The sequence below is a fragment of the Marmota marmota genome, unplaced genomic scaffold (assembly GCF_001458135.2).
Source record: "Marmota marmota marmota unplaced genomic scaffold, marMar, whole genome shotgun sequence".
Classification (NCBI taxonomy): domain Eukaryota; kingdom Metazoa; phylum Chordata; class Mammalia; order Rodentia; family Sciuridae; genus Marmota; species Marmota marmota.
This window is the reverse complement of record NW_026000037.1, coordinates 15091555-15112036: the sequence shown is the minus strand read 5'-3', so window position 1 is coordinate 15112036 and position 20482 is coordinate 15091555. Positions and strand designations below refer to the sequence as shown.

Below are 20482 nucleotides of genomic sequence, written 5' to 3'. Positions count from 1 at the left end.
GAAGGAAGGAAGGAAGGAGGGACAGCGGGAGGGAGGGGGGGAGGAAACACACTTACAAAGCACATTGTCTGTAATTCTTCCTTGTCCATAATTCCACAGAAAACGTGGACAGGTCAACTCAACCTCACCAGATGAGGTCTCAATACATGGGACAAAGCTCCCCTGCATCTTTCAACCATCTCTTAATGCTGGGCGAGAAAAACTCATAATTAACAAACTCAAGGCTGGTATAAGTGAGGCCATGGCTGATGCAGAATCCTGAAGCACATGGGGAAACTTTAAACCCCCCAGAAAAAACACAAGAGCAAGGTCCACCTATGGCTCTCTAAGGGCCCATACGGCAGTGATTGTCAATTCCCTGGAAAATCGAAAATGAGTCTCTTCTTGCTTTTCTTATTGTTTGTAAAGCCCTAAAGGCTACTAATGACCCAAAGAAGGTTTCCTTTAGAGCCTAGTACTCTCAGGAACCAGAGGTCCAACTTTCTAGTACTCAAAGAAGCAACCGAGAATCTTCTTTCTGCTGATTCTCCTATTTGTATGATTTTCTCTTTTTGATGATGATTGTCTTTTTTTTAATTAATGTCCTCTTAAGTTTGTAAGTGGTTATGACAGGTTAAGTGAAGATACTTTATAAATTTGTGTACTCGGAATAACTGCAGCTACCTAAAAAATACCTGGGCTCGCAGCTTCCCCACATTTCCTTTTCCTTGACTAACTCCATTGAACTGTTCTCCGGGAGGAGAAAGAGAGGGCTAGCAAAGGAAGGCTCTAATCCTTCCACCTCGTAGGAATCTTATAGGATCCTTTTTGGATCCTATTAATTGCCCCATTATTTATTACAGTCCATGACGTACCCTCAGTTACCCCAAAAATAAGGACTAAGTTTTTCCACAACATACTTTAATTCAAAATTGGCTATGATATTTTTTAAGTACCTTCAAAAGCATCCCATTTCATCCTTTGGCATGGTTTGGGGGGAGGGACAGGGACATCGTATTGTAGATGAGCAATCCATCCAAGCCCCAGCTGCTCTGCAGGGGCAGAGCCCATGGGCCTGTGGCCTCTTAGGACATCTGTCCACACAGGTTGATGGGTGGGTATGCTTTGGGGTCCCTTACCTGAAAGAGGAAGAAGGCCTTTGGGCAAGAAAGGAAAAGAAGTGAGGATGGAGGGATAGTGGGCCCTTCCCCCGGGCCCAGCTGGGGAACGGCTTTCCCTCCTTAACGGAGACCAGCCTTAAAAGGAGGGATCATCTTCTGAAACCCTTGGTGAGGCTCCAGACACAGGCAGTGCCAGACGTCCATGACAAGAGACACAGAGTTGGAGAGAGCCAGACCCCTTACCTCCCCCTGCTGCAGACCCCAGGGCAGCCCCAGGAAGCCCAGTTACGAAGCTGGCGAGGAAGGCCACCCTCAGGGGCCCTGCGCAGGCCAGTGGCAAGGCCCCTCCCTTCAACTGCTTGCAGCAAGGGCTGTGCTCCTGGGGACATCTCCTGACTCCCAAAAAGTAGCAGGAATACGAGGAGGCAGGTTCCGAGAGGCTGGTGAGCCAAGCAGGTCAGGAGCCGGGAGGTATAGGCAGGATGGGATTGTAACTCCATTTGTGTTCACAGTGCGCAAAACCTGTGGCCCTGGGGCAGGTTGGCATCACATCTCTGCATCTTCCTCTGCCAAGAAGTGGGTCCCTTTGTTCCCTACAAGGAGTGTCCACTGCTGGACTCGCCCTGACCTCATGGCCCAGCTGAGCTCACTGTACTTGCCCGGAGGCCCCTCTGGGGCTGACCTGCCTCAAGCCCTAGTCCCTGTGAGATGTGGCTCTAGCCTTTTCTTGCTGTCATCTTTTGGAGATTGAAAATACTTCTCTGCCCACCTGTCAGGGGTCCTGCTATTAGCTGACAATCCTCTTTGCTGCCCACCTGCAGAGAACACCAGGATCCCGTTCCACCTGCTCATCGTCACCTCCCCCAGCCCTCCCCCATGTCATCACATCTTCTGTCACCAGCTCTTCTTCTGAGTCCAAGCCCTGCTTGATGTGGCCCTGTGTGCCCTGTGTGCCCCATGATAACTCCACCTCCGTCAGCTGTCAGCAGACATATTTTAACTCAAGGGATGAAATCCTGACAAGTCCTCAACAGTCCTATCAGCCACTAATTACAGTTTCATGAACATGAAAATCAATATGGAATCATTTGCAGCCTCCTTCTGGTTATGAAGGCAGACATATCCCATATTCACGTCACAGGGAGCCTCAGAAAACTTCCCCATTGGGGACAGCAAGCAGCCTGCAGCATCCACACATCAGTTGCCCTTCACGTGGGAACAGAGGGTACAGCTGATTCTGACCATCGATGGACAGTCCTCTGCCCCGCATGTCCACACTGAGGGAAACAGGTTGTATCTGCTCATTCTCTGGTCACAGCCTCCTGTATTCTTCTGAAATTAAAGTCCCCATGGAAAGATTAGGAGGAAGTTATCTTTTGTCACAACATCAGGGGCCTCAGAGACTATGCAGGAGACAATAACAGAATGAAGCTTTGCTAGAAGGACAGTCGGGGGAGTGTCACAAGTGAGTGAGGCCATTAACATACACCAAACACGTTAGTGTCTTTCCACATGTCAGAATTTATTGAATGACAATAAATTCGTAAGCTACATTACTTTCATTGGCTTTCATTCACCAAAAATACTCATGGTTCATTGCCGCAGTCTGGCTGGGCACAAATGCACGAGCCACCACACAGCTTGTAGATTCAAACAGCAACTCTTTATTCCCGAACTCACACCAGCCGTATACAAACACGTTCTGGGGAAATCCACGTTCTCTGCCCAAATCCACACTCTCTGCCCAAATACACCTCCACTGGGCTTCTATCTCTCAAATATACTGTCTGAATCCCGTGAGAACTCAAGGGGAACTCAGGCAGCAAGATACGCCCTATTCCCAGCAGGAATAATCTTAAACCTTAAACCTGGAACCTAAACTGGGAACGCCCTAAACACGATTATCTTAAACCGGGAACACCCTAATCCGCCTTGGTCCTTGAGCAAGGTCACCTACATTCAATGTCACTGCAACATGGGGTACGCTGGCAAGGAAATTGTCATACCTACTTGGCTAATGGCTCCCAGCAGTTCATTTGGTGTCATGCCTGAGGTGATCACAAATTCTTTTATTCCATCCCAATCTTAATTTCAACATCAATAGCACTCAAGTCACATATCCTGCGTCACACAGTGAGATACACAGGTAACAGAACGGGTTCAGGAAGCCACAGGTGGAAAGCAACTAGGAAGGCAAAGAATCTCTGTAGGTGATCAGATAAGGGTTTGAAGGAACCAGTTCTGCAGAATTATTAAAGTAAGGGTCTGGACCAACAGACAGAAGTTCCACAGTGTCACTTAAAGTATCAATTTGAAGAGGGCCTCATGTTATCCTCACAGGCAGGAGAAACCACACTGAGCCGAATCCAGGGTCAGAAAGTCAAAAATTCATCACTGTGGTGATTTTCCTGGGCAAGGCTCATGACAAGGGACAAGGTGAGGAGGTCAGAGGGACTCTGTGTCCATTCTTTAAAAAAAAAAAATTTTTTTTTGTAGTTATATATGGGCATAATGTCTTTATTTTATTTGTTTATTTTTATGGAAAGGAATGTTACTTGAGAGGCTAGTGCTCTGCCACTGAGCTACAGCCCCAGCCTTCTGTGTCCACTCTTGAGGGGCTCCTTCTTTTGTAGGTCTTAGTGGGGAGAGTATGTCCATTGAGATTGATAACTTCCTTGTATCTGATGTTTCTGGTTTGATTTGAATTGCCCACTGGTCTAAATGTTCCCCATTTGATAAATTGACACAAATAAGTTATTTCCAATTTGTGCCTGGTGGATGTGCTGAACAGATGGAGGTTGTTTACTTGCCCAAACAAGGTGTGGATTAATTCTACATTGGCACTTGTGCTCCAAATGGAGTAAGTCATGGCAACCTACTGCTTTATAAAGTGGAGTAACTCAGAGTTAGGCACAGGCTGAAAACCATAGTTCTACACACCAAGGAGCAACTCAGAGCAGGACACAGCCTGCAATCCCCAGGGAGCAACCGTCCTGGTTTGCCTGGACTAGGGACATTTCCAGAATGTGTAACTTCAAGCTTCAAAACCATCTCAGGTAAATTGTCCAGGTTGGCCTGGGACTGAGAAGTTTTTTTGGGACATGAAGCTTTAAGCACAAAAACTGGGAAAGTCTCAGAAAAACTGGGAAGCGTTGGTTACCCCAAGGAACAGTCAGGTAGAGATGGAGATTGAGCCGTTAGAGTTGCTGAAACACTTGTGTCCAAGGTTCCTGTACCCTGGGGGCTTGGGACATGTGGCTACTACAGATTCTGCCTGGGTCCAAGACCTGGGAGCAGTGAAGACGTCCCAGACTAGGTAGCATTTGCCATTTGGGCCTAGTCTTAGTGATGAAGTAAACTACAAACTTTGTATCATTTTGGGAGGGGAAAGAAATCAAAGCCTGGCCTGGCTGTTCCAAATTTTGCAGTTTCTAAAACACTAGTTTCCAAACTTTTTGCATAGCCCTCACAGTTGCCCAGCCACATAAAAATATATACATGTCCTAAGTCACAGAGGGGCCAGCTGACAACAAAGATGGGGAAACCGTAGCTATGAAGCCCATGTGGGTTGCATGCCAACGGGAAGTGAGGGGATTAGATATGTCACTTCCAGGCCAAACAGTTAAGCAGCTGTCATGCTAAGCTACCTTTCTGCACCCACTGACTGAACCAAGAAGACTCTGAGGACCTGGATGGGCACAAAGATTGGAGTAAGCTGGGCCTCTGTGACCAGGTAGGTCACCAGGGGACTCCCATGGAGAGCCAGACATGAGTGAGACATTAACACCCATTGTGTTAAACCACTAAGAATCTGGGGCATATGGCTGGAAAGGAATATTACGTATATTATAAAACACACAATAGAACTAAAGGATGAGATTTTAAGAATAAATAGAAGCTCCAATGTTTTCCTCACTCCTTAGTAGATTATTTAGTGTCTTCCTTTGGTGTGAGGGAAAACCCTGGCCTAGAGCATTTCTGAGTATTTTTTCTACTTGACAAATTTCCAGCGAACACACAACATGAAACTTCACTTGCAACAGCCTCATGCAGAAAATCAGAATGAACATTCTCCAAAGGAGAAAGCTGATCAGCCCTAGAGAGTTCCTAATCCCAATGCTCACAGTGGGACATCTTTGAAAAAAATAAAGCCGGACCAGGCAACACCAAGGAGGTTTATCAGGAGCTTTCCTCCCTCTCCCTTCCCTGGTTTTGCTGAGTCTTCTAAAGCAGCCACTGCATGCGCTCAGGGCTTTGTGTGACGTTCACAGATGGCCCTGGTTGAGGACTTTGGACCCCCCACAAGTCTTTGGATTATGACACCATCTGAGGACCAGAGCCACAGGTTAATGTGCTCAGAGAGAGAACATGTGGAGTCCGTCTTTCCATAAGGACCAGGCACTGTCTGAATGACTCCTTGTCAGGGAACTTGTGTGTGGGCACGCGTGACCACCGCCCACCCATCGGCAGTCCTGCTGGGAGACTTGGGATGAACACAGGAGCGTGAGACGGCACCTCCCGTAAATTCCAGGTACCTCTTGCCCCCGTGATCTGGAGAATCACCAGCTTGTATGACAAGTACACTTAGGTGTTTGTAGAAGGTGCTAGCGTTGGAATAACTCATCACCCAGAGTCATTTCATCATTTTGGGAATCCCCTTTAAATAACTCAGTGTGTAGGGCTTTCAGCTCATGTCCAAGATGGTCACACTTTCAAGAAAAATAGGGATGTATTATTATTCATTCTCTCTCTCTCTCTCTCTCTCTCTCTCTCTCTCTCTCTGCATTTTCTACAAAAGTTAATGGCCCACACTTCTATGATCTTGAAGTTGCAGAAAATTTAAAATATCACTACCTTTCTGTGAAGAGCAGGCTTTACCCTGCTTTAAATTACTCTGTGATGTATAGAACAGCAGTTTTCAGGCTGTGCCTAAACCTGTTGCTTCATTTTGTAAAGCAGTAGTTTGCCATAAGCTGCTCCATTTTGAGTACAGATGCCAAGGTAGAAAGACTCTATACCTTATTTGTACAAGTAAACAACCTCACCATATGCCCAGCACGACCATAAGACACTGATAAATAACTTATATGTGCCAACTTATCAAGTTAAATCAAGAAGTAGCTGGACACATGGACACCCCAAATCATGTCAGGACAAGGAGCATATCAACCTCTCCAGATGAGAAACCCTCACTGGAGACCCATAAAAGGAGGGGCACACTGAGACTGGACACTGTAGGACCCTGACCATCCTGGTCACTCATCACAGGCCTTTCCCAGGAAAATTGCCATAGCGATGAACCTCGGAATCTCTGTCCTCAGGCTTTAGCTGAGTGCAGTTTCTCCTGCCCATGATGACCACAGAAGTCCCACTCCAAGCTGACATCTCAAGCCAACACTGAAACTGCGGCAGTCCAGCCTTGGCCTAGAATAACTTCCTGAGCTTTGATATCTCTGCACCCTGAACCAATTCTTGGCTGGGTCTCATACTCTGACCACCCTCAGTGACTCTTTGCATCTGTATCTGCTCTCTTCCTTTGCTCTCAACTCAACCTGCTGAAGTCCTTATGGGGACTTCTTAACCCTTTCTTAGCCTTTCTGCAACCTCTGTGTGTGTGTGTGTGTGTAGTTGTGTTATGATTTGAATGTTAGGTGTCCCCCAAAAGCTCATGTGTAAGACAATGCAAGAAGGCTTAGAGGAGGAATGATTGGGTTATGAGAACCTACACCCATTCAGTGAATGAATCCCTAATGGGATTAACTGAGTGGTGGCTGAAGACAGGTAGGGGATGACTGAAGGAGGTGGGTCCCTGTCGGTGTGGCTTCGGGGAGAGTGGAGTCTCTCTCTGCTTCCTGATCATCACGTGAGCTGCTTCCCTCCACCACACTCTTTCTCTTTGCCATGACCTTCTGCCTCACCTTGACCCCTGAGGAATGGAACTGGCTGTCCACGGACTGAGCCCTTCAAAACTATGATCTACCAAATAAACTTTTCCTCCTCTACAATTGTTCTGGTCAGATCTTTTAACCACAGCAGCAAAAAAAGCTGACTAAAACAATTGTAAAATGTGGAATAAAAGTACCTGTGTTTGCCTGGCTTATGACTACCAGGTGACCCACCCATATTCAGTGAACTGCTACAGAGGAAAGTGGTATCTCTTGTGAATTTAGTATTATTCAATAAATTCTGACATTGTGGAAGGACACAAACATGGTCTATGTTAATGACAGCTCACTCATGACAAACTTTCCTATTCTCCATTATTTTTAGCGGTGCATTAAGGTTACTGGTTTTAATTTCTAAAATTTCAGGATTAGAATTTGAAAAGACTGTAAAAAGTTAATGAACTGGTAAAATACAAAACTATAGTAGAAGAAGAGGAGGCTAATATTTCTAGTGTACCTAGATTCATGATGGCAGGGTTTATTTGTGCCTTATGGCAGGTTAATCTGGGGCAAGAACTGAATAATTCAGCATTAAGCAGATAGGTATGCCTTCACACGACCTAGGTCAGAGGTGATTCTTCTATCTTTCCCTGCCCCAGTGAAACCATTGTATGATATTCTATATATATTTCTAAGCTCCAGGTTTATAAATAATCCTAAAAATTTTAGTCTGAAGGGAACAATTGAAATATCTAAAAGTGGTTGGGGGAAAAACAAGATGAAAAATTAGTGCTATCCAGCCTCAAAATAGAGATGAAGGAAGCTTAATAGTGGCCACAAGCTTGTGAAAGAGTGAGTCAGGAGCTTCCTTCCAGTGAAGATACAATCAGAGGAAACATATTCAAATTGCAACAAGATCAGTTTGTTACCTGGATCCCCCATTTAGATTTAATAAAAGTCTCTAATGTAAAGGAATTGAGGTGTTTTAAATTAGACAAGATAGAATTTTCTAAGTTCAACAGTAGCACAAAGGAATGTTTCTTGGAAAAATCATAGTTATGATTCTCATGATTTATAAAAATGTATTTTGGCAAAGGGGTGCAGAACTCTAGAGGACAGTCATCTCTGTCACCTCTCCCTCTGGCAGAGGAGGAATTAGCAGTGACTCTGGAGGAGGAGGCCTGGCTGGTAACTCAGGATGCCTAGACTCCTAGCGGCCATCTCTGCTTGGCAGAGGACTCCCCAACCCCAGGTGGCCTCAGACAGGAAGCAGGCTCTGAGGGGTGCTGGGGCACCTTGAGGTGATTGCTGATGAGGTAGCAAATGCAGCCAGAGAGAAGGTTAGGGGAAGGTGACGTTGCTGTGAAAGTCGGACTCCTGACACCTTCAGGAGAGGCTTGGAGGTATCAATGTTTTGATCCCCAAGAACCAGATGGAAGGGTACATTCCTTCTCCAGGGGGTTGCAGAGCTCAGGGAGCTGATCTAAAGAGAGGTATAGTTACCAAGAGAAATTGGTTACCCCGGGATCCCCAGCCGGACCTCCTCAGATAAAGTCTAAATGATGTCGCGAGCAATGAATGTAAACTGATTTGGCCAGATTTATCCTAAACCTTAGAGTCTAAGGCAAGAACTTGAGTAGGGCTGAAGAATATCCAAGAAGAAATCCAGGGAAGCAAGTAGAGCTGTCCCCATTCAACCTCACAGAGAAACCAGGGCAACCACCAAGGTGCCCTTCAAGGCACCATGGCCCTGATGTGGGGGAAGGGTGTTTTTATCACACAGACCCTGACGGTTTCTCTGTGATTAATCAAACCAAACGAAACACTCCTAACAAAGGAATTGGGTTTGTATACTTATTTTATAAATAGCAACTTAAGAGAAATATTTGGAAACAGTGTCCAGCTTTATTTCTAGGACAAGAGGAGTCCAGATATAGCAAGAGTAGCAACTTGAAAGAAAATCAAATGTATGGAAACTGGAGGAATGAAAATAGAACCAAGAAGTGGCCCAGGGAGCTAGCCAGCTGGAAGCCTGGTGCTGCCCACAAAGAAGTCCTCAGATCATGAGGGACAAAGTAAGGAGACCTGAAATCCCTCCTGTGATGATTTTTATAAATAGTATGGCATCTCCCAAATTTCAAGCATTAACCCATCCCTGTCAAAACAGTCACCTCTCCACGTACCATGGAGCAGTTTTCCATGAATCGACTCTTTTAAAACTTAAATTAGGAAAGAAAGAATTTTACATCACCATCGCAAATGAGTATCCCTTTCCTAAATAAAGGAGAAACACAAGTAAAAAAAAGGAAGTAACAAATCCCATGAAAACAAAAGGCTCCTGAGTTCTAGTTAGTAGCTATGGGTGGCTGAAGGCTGTGAGTCCGGGCCTCTGACGAGGGGGGAAATAGGGTTCTGAGGTCACGGAGACCACACAGAAGAGACTTCCTGTTAAACATGGCAGGTGAAATTCAAGTCTATTTCTTTTCGCTCCTGAAGCCTCTCTCAAGTGCTGGTAAAATAATAAAAAATAGAAACAGCCATCTAGAGCAAGTTTCTGCAGGAAGGACAGTACCTGGGGGTACAGTAGCTAAGCGTGCAGAATGTGGGAAGAAAGAATGGGGGAGGCTGGGAGCATCCGTGCTCCCATCCCAGAGAGGCTCAGGGATGGGAGACCAGTGCCTTAGAGGCCAAAGGTTGAAACAGAAGAATGGTTGAAAGGCCAAGAAGCACCAAGCTCCCCACACCTCTGCTCTCTGCCTCTACTCCCCCATCCCAGGAGCTGGGGGGTCACTGTTGGGAGAAATTGAATCAGAGACTTTCTAGGGCACTCCAGGCACTGTGCAGGGTGGGGTAAAATTCTGTCCAGAAAACAGTGAGAATCCACATAGTGAGCAGAACCAAGCCTTTCCCCACCACGCTCACTCCTGAAGAAGTCGTAGAGAGTTTTCTCTAGAGAAATAAAATGGTCCCAGAAAGATGACAGATAGGGCCTGTCATCTGAGGATTCCCCAGGAAAAAGGTTGGGCATAGTGAGCACACCTGTAATTCTGGCCACTCAGGAGGCCGAGGCAGGAGGAATGCACGAGGCCAGCCTCAGCAATTTAGCAAGAGCCTGTCTCAAAATAAAATAGACAAAAAACAAGCTGCCTCCCAGCCACTCACCTTTGGGAAGCTGACTACTCACTAAGCCCGAGTCATGACATGGGGCTTCCAATTCACCCTCCAGTGCTTTGGTTGTTGCTCTTTGGGTTCTTTAATTTGCACATATAACCAACGGAGGGTCACCTAACATTTGAGTAGAGCCTCCATGATCTCCTTAGCTCTGGGTGCTGGTCCTAGCATCATCCTCAATTCCCAATGCTGGGGAGCTCTGGGTTCAGGTCCTGGTCCTCCTCCTTCTTGCCCTACACCCACTACCTTCATAATCTCATCCATGGTTTGGAATGATCATCATGATGGAGATGAATTTATATTTCCCGCTCAGATCTCTCCTAAAACGCAGATTTGTATGCCCAGTGACCTCCTCTCTATCTCTAATTGGAGGTGCGAACCACAGTTACTTAGTCAGTTTGGGGTATAATAATAATCCAAATAGTTCAGTAGATACGGTGCCTCTTCTTGGCTGCAGCACAGACACAGCATGTCAGGACACTACTTCCTAATTTTCCTGAAAACAGCCTTCTTCCTACAGCTTTCTCCATCTCAGTTAATTACAGCCCCATTTTGGGGGGATGCTTAGGCCAAAAATCCAAGGGTCGGTTTTTATACTTTTCTCACACTCTGCCTTTGTTATGGCAAAATAGATCCAGATCTGACCATTCCCCATCATCTGCTGTCTCTCTGGCTACAGCCACAGCGTCTCCTGCTTGGACTATTGCAGTAGCCTCTTCAGTGAATTCTCTGCTTCTACTGATGCTTCTGTACAGACCACTCTCAGCAAGCAGAGCCCTCCTTTCAAGAGATTAGATCATGCTTCCCTTGTGCTTAAACCCTACAGTGACTTTCCATTATACTCAGAGAAAAAGCCAGTCCTTACAAGGGTCTTTAGAGCCCTAGTGGTGGGTGGCCCATTACCATTCCAACTTAACCTCCCACCACTCCCTGCTGGGCTCCCTCCTCTCTGGCCAGCTGACCCCCTGCTGACAGGTTCTCACAGAAAGTCTTTGCCCTGGACCTCCCGCTGCCCAAGAACTTCTTCTCTACCTGTTCACATAGCCAGCTCCCTTCAAGCCCTGGTTGAGGTACCACCTTCTCAGTGGGGCCTGCGTCGACCACCCATTTCAAATTACAACCCACCCCAGGACACCTTGTCCCTTTCCGGTGCATATATCTCCCTTGAACATCATATTTCCTTATAATACTATTTGTTCTTGTTTATTCTCCCGCTTCCACCGCTATAAGGTAAACCCCAAGTGCACAAGGACTTCTGTCCGACTCGTCCACTGATATGGTCCGAGCCACAGCATAGAGGGTGCTCCATGAACATTTAATGAGTATCTTCATTTAATGAATAAAAATGAAAGTCAAAGGCAAAAACAGACAATCAGAAAGAACTTGGAAGACCACAAGGATTCAAAGACAAATGGGAATGGCTTCTCACTTGGTTCAACATTATTTAAAATCAAGTTTACACACCTCTTGAAATGACCTCGTGTACTACCAGGGACATTCACCCCACACTTGTAACCTTGGGAAGTCTGTAAAATCCTCCTAGAAACAAGTAAATAAGAGACCAATGTTGTCAGCTCAAGGATCATGACTGGCCAAAACTGAATTTAGGATGTAAAAAAGCTTGCATAATCCAGTAATCATTAAAGAGCAAATATAAGTCAAGATTTTTGCATAAGAGAAACATCAGGTCCAGATAGGTTTAAGCCAAGTTTTACACAAATTTGAAGGAGCCCACCCTTCCAATCTAATGAAATTATTAAGAAAAGAGAACAGGATGATTCTTCTACCTCATCTGAAATTAGTGTAATCTTGATATTAAAAAAAAAAAAAAAAAAAAGACAAAGAGCCAGGCACAGTGGCGCATGCCTGTATTCCCAGCAGCTTGGGAGGCTGAGGCAGGAGGACCGCGAGTTCAAAGCCAGCCTCAGCAACTTAGCAAGGAACTTAAGCGATTCAGTAAGACCCTGTCTCTAAATAAAATACAAAATAGGGCTGGGGATGTGGCTCAGTGGTCTAATGCCCTTGAGTTCAATCCCCAGTACCCCTGTGCCGCGACCCCTCGCCGGCAAGGGAAAACATGACACAGGATTCTTCTTTCAGCAGTTTATTCAGGCCTTGATTCATGTATCATCTTCTAGTGACCCGCCCCGACACGCCCAAGCACAGCTTAATAAAGCCCCCCCGCATCCCAATCCTAAGCCGCCACGTGGACCTCTCTCATAGGGTGGTAAGGGATTGCGCGCCAACTCTCCATAAAAGGAGTTGTTTATCACAGGCCACAGTGGAAGCCGGCGCCATCTTCTAATGGCGGCCACGGTTTATAAGAATGGCTTACCACACCCCTGCCCCCCCAAAAAGAAGAAGAAGACTATACAAGAAAGAAACATGGAGTCCCCTTCCCCTCAGGAGTTGGGGTAAATAAAAAACCCAAAACATGAAAAAAGGAACCCAGCAGCATGTAAATGGTGATACAGGCAAAGCTTTTTAAACAATTAGTGTTAGGGGAAAAAATATATCAAGGGAACCCTAGCGTCTTGCAGGAGGCAGATCCATGGTGCTTATGGTAGAACATTCCAGAAGCAAGAACAGGAGATGATCAAAAGCATGGTGAACCCATGTGACCCAGAAAGCTTTCTCACTCCTGCATGTTCCTGGTTTTAGGAAACAATTCATGGAGAAATGGGCCGAGGGTGTACTGATCTGCCTCTGTTTTGAAGTAGAGAGAAAGAAATAGAGAGAGAAGAGAGAGAAAATTACAGAATGGTTGATTCAACTGGGGTCAACTGCACTCTCATGCGGCTGGAGGGGACTCTTTGTCCAAGTGGCCCTGCTTGAGAGTCGCAGCAGTCCTTTCTATGGTCTCAGCCTTTTTGGTAAACATACCCTGCTGAATTTGAAATAAAGCTGGGTAGACTCCTTGCACCGGACACTTCAAGTTTCATGGTTCACAGAAGGCTCTTGGCTCTGAAGAGTCGTTTTTTGCAATCAAACTGGTTATTGCAAGCATGAACTCAGGACCTTCTTCATAACTCTTTCCCTTAATCAGAAATCATGTGTCTGTGGTGGGCACAGACCCGTGAGGGGTGGGGATGCATTATTCACTGTGCACAAAACATTCTCTCGAACTTTGGTGACCCAGTGACTGCTGAGGGAATGATCCTGCATTTTAATCCCATCTTTCCAACCTGAAGAGCAAAATAGTCTGCAAGAAAGGGGGATGTTGGTTAAAGCCATGGCATGTGCATATCAGAGAAATGCAAATCAAACCACAGTCAGACAACACTTAGACCTAGGAGACCATCTAAAATTAAAAAGATAACGCCACTTTAAAAAGACAGGTAAGGGTGTGGAGCAACTAGAACTCTCAAACGCTGCTGGTGGGGATGTGAAATGGTACAACCATGTTGAAAAACAGTTTGCAAGGAAATTTTTTATTTAAGTGTACAACCAGATGACTCAGTCATTCCACTTAGAGGTATTTGCCCAAGAGAAATGAAATCATCTTTCTGTATAAAGACCTATACACCAATATTCACAGCAGCTTTATTTATTTATTCTTAAATAGTTTTCTATTTGCTCTAATTAGTTATATAGGTCAGTAGAATGCATTTCGACACATCTTACATAAATGGAGTATAACTTCTCATTCTTCTGGTTGTCCAGGATATAGAGTTACACCACTCATACATACACATAGGGTAATTCATTCATTCTACTGACATTCCTACCTCTATATCCCCTCTCCTCCCTTCACTCCACTCTGTTTATCCAAAATACCTCTATTCTTCCATAGTGCCTCCCAACTTATTGTGAATTAGCATCTACATATCAGAGAAAACATTCAACCTTTGGTTCTTTGGGATTGACTTATTTTGCTTAGCATAATATTCTCCAGCTCCATCCATTTACTGGCAAATGCCATAATTTCACTCTTCTTTAAGGCTGAATAATATTCCATTGTGTATATATGCCACATTTTCTTATCTATTCATCTGTTGAAGGGCACCTAGGTGGGTTCCATAGTTCAGCAATTGTTAGTTGGGCTGCTATTGATGTGGCTGCATCACCGTAGTATGCTGACTTTAAGTCCCTTGGGTATAAACCAAGGATTGGGATAACTGGATCAAATAGTGGTTCCATTTCAAGTTTTCAGAGGAATCTCCATACTGCTTTCCAGAGTGGTTGCACCAATTTGCAGACCCACCAGCAATGTATGAGTGAACCTCTTTCCCCACATCTTTGCCAACATCTATTGTTGCTTGTATTCTTGATAATCACCATTCTGAATGGAATAAGATGAAATCTCAAAGTAGTTTTGATTTGCATTTCTTTAATTGCTAGAGGTATCAAACATTTTTTCATACATTTGTTGATAGATTATATTTCTTCTGTGAAGTGTCTGTTCAGTTCCCTGGCCCATGGACCTAGGAGTTTGGGTTATTTGTTTCTTTGGTGTTAAGTTTTTTGAGTTCTGTGTATATCCTGGAGATGAGTGCTCTATCTAGGGTACGTGTGGTAAAGATTTTCTCCCATTCCCTAGACTCTCTCTTCACATTATTGATTGTTTCCTTTGCTGTGAAGAAGCTTGAGTCCATCCCATTGATTGATTCTTGATTTTACTTCTTGTGCTTTAGGGTTTGTGTTAAGGAAGTCAGTTCCTAAGCCAACATGGTGGAGACTGGGGCCTACTTTTCCTTCTATTAGGCACAGGGTCTCTGTTCTAATGTCTAAGTCCTTGATCCACTTTGAGTTGAGTTTTGTGCAGGGTGAGAGACAGGGGTTTAATTTCATTTTGTTGCATATGGATTTCCAGTTTTCCCAGCACCATTCGTTGAAGAGGGAATCTTTTCTCCAATGTATGTTTTTGGTGGCTTTCACCTTTGTGCTGGAAACTTTGATTTTATTTCCCTTCTCATGAGTTGATTAAAACCACTTGAGAATCGTCACTATCTGCTTTGCCTGACTTTCCTCTTCCCTGGTTTTATCCAGGGGATACCTGTGTACTGGGGAGAGTGGATGGAGATACCTGACCTCCACCAATGCTCACTACACCCACCCACCCACCCCCCGCCAGGGGCTACCTCTCTATCCAGCAGCTTCTCTCTGCAGCAAGAGAGCTTAAGATGGTAACCACCATGCTGAGCACTACCCTGGGCCAGGCACCAATGGGGGGGGGCACTTCCTGTCCAGTGTCCTGTTTATCCTTCTAAAGGGGACATCAAAAGGTGGAGTATCCTGGCCAGGGGCACCTCGCTGGTAAGTGGCTGGACCAGACAGATAGAGGTCTATCTGTCCATCCTCAAAACTTGAGCTATACCCGGTGCGGTCACACAGGCCTGTAATCCCAGTTACTCAGGAGGCTGAGGCAAGAGTGCAAGTTCAAGGCCAGCCTGGGCAACTTTGCAAGATCCTGTCTCAACATTTTTAAAAAGAGCTGAGGATGTAGCTCCATAGTTAGAGTCCTTGCCTCGCGTGGGCAGGCCCTGGGTTCAGTCCCCAGTACTGCCAAAAATTGAAAAATAAATAGAATTGCTTCTATACATGTCACATGGTGTCCAGATTCCATAAACACCAGACTTTTGCAAAAGTGGCAAATTCTGATTCTCAGTCCCAGCTAACAGTCCTCTCTCTCCCTCTTCCCCCACAATCATCAAACATTCCCGGTCCACCACAAACCATGATTCTCCCTAACTCCCCCCTCCCTTCCCACCCTGGCCACGGAGTCCCCTCATCCTCTGGTTCCCATTCTCCAGGCAGCAAACAGAAGCCTGTGGGGGATGAGGGAGTCCCTGGCTTCATGGCCCTGCCCTGAGCTCTCTGCAGTGGCAGGATGACAGCACGTGTGGCTTGGGACCGCCTGCTCTAAAGCCTTGATGCAAAGTAAACTAAGGACACTGTCCTGAGAATTAGTGCCTGGGAAGGGGAGCGGTCCCCTCCCCCTCTCTAGTCAGCCTTCTTCAGGGAACTTAGCCGTCCACTCCCACCTTTTGGATTCTAAATGACTCCCCCTAGGATCTAACCACTTTCCTTTGATGTCCCCTGTGGAAGCTCTGGCCCAAGGCTAGAGATTTATCAAAAACCTTGAAAAAGGAGCCAATTCTTCCCCTTATCACACTCTAAGCTTCCCACTTGAAATTCCACACACAACTATGTATCATTTAGACCAGAAAATTCATGACACTAGATAGCCTATCAATGCTGTGAAAAACTGGTGATGGGTGCTCCAAATTTGGAGTCTGATCTCCATGCGCATTGGTGTAAAATAAAGTTGGGCCTTCTCCTCTCCAAGCGCTGCTTGCTGCTTCTCGACCAGTCTGTTTCCCGCAACGGGGACAGGTTACTGTAGAGCCAGGTTATTTCTTCAGTCAGTAACCAACATCCCTCCCTACTCCACAGAAGACTGGGAACCAAACCGTAAGGTTTGTATCTGAAGGTTTAAGAAATCACACTCACAAAATAGACTGATGAGACAACACTGAGTCTAGACTCCGTCCTTAACTGGGTTGCCGACGATGGCCTTCCGGTTGTGGGTGTGATCCGAGCAGCCCACAACTCAGTCCTGCTTCCTGGCCCATGAACACGTGAAAAATGATCAAGAAGTACGCATGCTTGGTAAGAAGGCTTGCTCCCTGTGCTCAGACCCAGCCCCCCGAGCCTTGTAGGTAAAATACCAGGAATTGAGCAAATGCGTCTCCCATGGAGAAGCGGCCCTCTATATAACCAAGCAACCAGGATCCTGAGTAATCCTCGTGGGAAGGTGCTTTCAATATTTAGAATTAATTACTTACTCTAAAGCTCATATTTCTGCAGGAGATTTTTTTTAACATGATAATCATGCCTGCCATAGGCAGTTTGTTGAAGAAAACACATTAATTAAAAGATCAGGTTTCAAGAAATCACAACCAGGTTTAGAAGCAGAAACAATATGGCCTCTGGAACCCTGGTACTTAATGCATCTGCCCCACCCTCTGCAGGGGAGCTCCCTTCCAATGCTCCCTGGAGCTGGGCTGTGGGTTGTAACCACAGATGAGGCAGAGTCCTGGGCTCTGAGGGACCATAACATTCCCGTTAGGAGAACTAACTAGTCTCTGGAATGTTCCATTCTCTGCCCACCCTGGGGAAGGAGGAGGCAGCAGGTGGCCCTGAGCCCACTGCTCTGCTGAGCCCCCAGGGCCACGGATAAGGGCAAGTAGAAACCCAAACTGAGCCCACCTCTCTCTCTCTCTCTCTCTCTCTCTCTCTCTCTCTCTCTCTCACACACACACACACACACACACACACACACACTCAGCCAGTGACTCTTACTTTGCTGACAGGTAGAGAAAGAAGAGACAACAGCCAGCAGGATGGTATTCCCTGCCATCTTTCCCAGGGATGTCCTGAACTCTGCAGGAAGTGAGGGAAGATCACCAGCACCTTGGGGTCCTGCAAAGCTGACCTTCCTTCCTTACAAGGTCAACAGAGTTGAGGAAGCAGCCTTTGCACTGGAAGAGAAACCAGGATGGCAGGCTAGCCTGGAGCTCCAAGACCCATAGCTGACCAGGACATTTCCTGAACTTCCTGAGGTTCTTCCTGAACTTGCCCTAAGGCTCTCTGGTGGCCAGCTGCAGTGTGGCAGCTCCCCCTGCGGGATGAGCCCTGCAGAGCAGCCATTCTCCAACTCTCCGGGTCCTTCCTTCCCGCACAGGCACCCTGCCAGGCTGGCAGAGGCCTCCTCCTGGGGAAGAAGCCAGCCGGAAGCTTGTCCCTAATCCCACTCAGCGGTTTCAATGCTTATTTAAACCCACTCTAACCTTACTCACCCAGGGAGGAGCCGCAGACCCAGGATTTGAACCCAGGTCTAGCAGACTCCAAGTGTGCCTTGTCCCCTGCACCAGGCTACTCCTACTGTCCCTTCAGCGCTCCTCAGACATCATGAGCATAGCTTTTAAAAAACAAACTTGGATACCTGTCCTGAGGAAAGGCCCTCATGGAAACAGCTGAACCAACATTTTGAGGTGGATGAACTCTAGGGAAGCCCAGCGACTGGCCACCACCCTGGGCCAGGCCTCTCCACTGTCAGGACAGTGCCACACACACCTCTCCAGCCAAGAGTTTCTGCGGAGTCCATTCATCACAGCCGCCTCTGCTCTGTCAAGACAATTCTTTGTTCTTAATGATGCAGCTTACACTCACCCCCAAAAAAATTGGGGAATCCTTCCTCAACCCATCCCCCTGCTCAGTTGGAGGGGTGTCTGAGTCAGCTCCAGCTGCTATAACAAAGACACCATAGACAAGGCTTAAGCAATTGTTACTCCTCCAGTTCTGGTGGCTGGGAACTCCCAGGTCACAGTGTTGGCCACTTCTGTTCCTGGTAAGCGTCCTATTCCTGATTTGCAGAGAGATTCCTTTTTATTTTTTAATTCTTTTCTCTTTTTTTCTAGTGCTAGGGCTGGGGACCCTGTTCCACTGAGCCAGCCCTTTGTATTTTTTTTTTTTTTATTTTGAGACAAGATCTTACTAAATTTCCCAGGCTGGTCTTGAACTTATAATCTTCCTGCCTCCACTTCCAGAGTCACCCTGGTTACTTTTTCAAAGGGCACTAACCTCATGGTGACACTACTTTCATAATCTCATCTAAACCTAATTACCTCCCTAATTCCCCTATCTGCTAATACCATCCTATGGGGAGTAGATTCTCAACATACAAATTGGGGGACCCATTTAGCCCATAGCAGAAAGCTCCTAGTAACTAGAAATTTTGGGGGCCTCAGCCTCACATTCTCACATTTAACAATGACACAAATCCAGGCAAGATTCTGAGCCTCCATTTGATACAGCTTAAGGTTGAATCAGTTAACACATAAAGTACTTAAAAGAGCACCCAGCATATAAAAATCTGTTTGTAAAGTAAAACACAAAAAAATTTCAGAAAATTATTTGCCTATATCGTACCTAATATTTAAAGATATTTTCAGAAATAAAAAAATCATGCCTCTTATACAATATAAAATGAAAAATACATCAAAGATTTTATTTAGGGCTAGGGATACAGCTCAGGGCTAGAGCTCTTGCCTCGCATGCACGAGGCCCTGAGTTCAATCCCCAGGACCATAAGAAAAGATAAAAATAAAAATGAAATTATATTTAACTAATTCATAAAGGAAGCACTGAGGCAATAGGGTAACCAGCTCAGGGCAGAGTTCAAGGAACCACACCCTTAACGGGCCCAGGGACGGCCAGATAGCTGCACTCCAGCCTGCTCGGGGTGTCTTCAGCTTGCCCTGGATTCCCTGAAGACAGAGATTATGTAAGGAGGCAGATCCAAGGCATCAGGGGCAGCACTGAAACTCTTTTGTGTACTCTATTTCATGGCTCTGCCCCTCAGGACATGGCAGGGACTCTAAGCTGCAAACCAGCCGCCCCAAACCCACATCACCACCTACTAAAATAACCTCCCAAATGACAGGCCTGGAAGGAGAGGTCTAGGCTGGGCCTGGGGACAGGGAGGGCTCTCAAAGACAGAGAAGTGCTCAGAGAGGCCAACAGCAGGAGGAGGAGCTGTGGGCGCTGCTTGGGGGGTACACAACTCCTGTGGTGAGAAGCCCCTGGGTACTGCGGACTCCTTTAAATCAGCAGCTCCAGACTGACCTTCTTGGGCTCCCCACTGGACGACAACTGTACCACTTTCTGGACAAATCCTCAGCTTCCCTACTGACTTCTCCCAGCCCATTGCAGTCAGTCCCCAGTCCCTCTAAGAGCTGGTTAAATAAACAAAAGCCTCAAGTGCTTTGAAACCCCTTGCATCTGACTTGAGAGAGCTTGATGGTCAGTGCAGGCAGTTTCTGCCTCTAGGAAGGAATGAAACAGCGCAGCTCTGTGCCGGGTTTCTGTTCTCGTAATTAAAAGGCTCAGGGGTCACTCCAGTTGAGCTGGACTGACTGGGCTGCACGAAATAACCACACAAGAGACACAAATACCTTTTCCTTTGGGGTGGCTGTGACGGCTCCTCTGACCTTAAAGGTCTGCAGAAAGAGAGAGAGAGTGAGAGCACACACTGACCCCTTTTATCGAGGAGAAGCTATTCAAATGAGGCAAGAGGTCAGGTTTCAGGGGGCTGAGTATCTTCCTGATGTCCACTGTCAGCAGGTTTTCTCCTCTTTTAGAAGCTGCAGCATCTTTTTCTCTGTAATCCTGGATGTGAAAAAACAGCAGGCCACACCCAAGGGCACAGAAAGAGGAGGGGACACACACAAGGCACTTCCATGGAAGATTCTATCCTAGACAGGGCAAGGGGTTATATTACAAAGAAACAGGTGAGCGTAGCTTCACCCATGGGGCTGTAAG

General features: G+C 46.2%; 1 protein-coding gene across 1 annotated transcript in view; it reads right to left on the bottom strand.

The window, feature by feature from the left end:
• The window catches only part of Mgst2 (microsomal glutathione S-transferase 2), a 23312-nt gene extending 5793 nt beyond the window's left edge, over positions 1-17519 (bottom strand). The window contains exons 1-2 of the mRNA XM_015478956.2: positions 17462-17519; positions 13259-13358 (exon numbers count right to left, since the gene is read on the bottom strand). Coding sequence (XP_015334442.1) covers positions 13259-13358; positions 17462-17519 — 158 coding nt within the window. The remainder of the gene's footprint in view (positions 1-13258; positions 13359-17461) is intronic.
• Positions 17520-20482: the final 2963 nt, after the last annotated feature.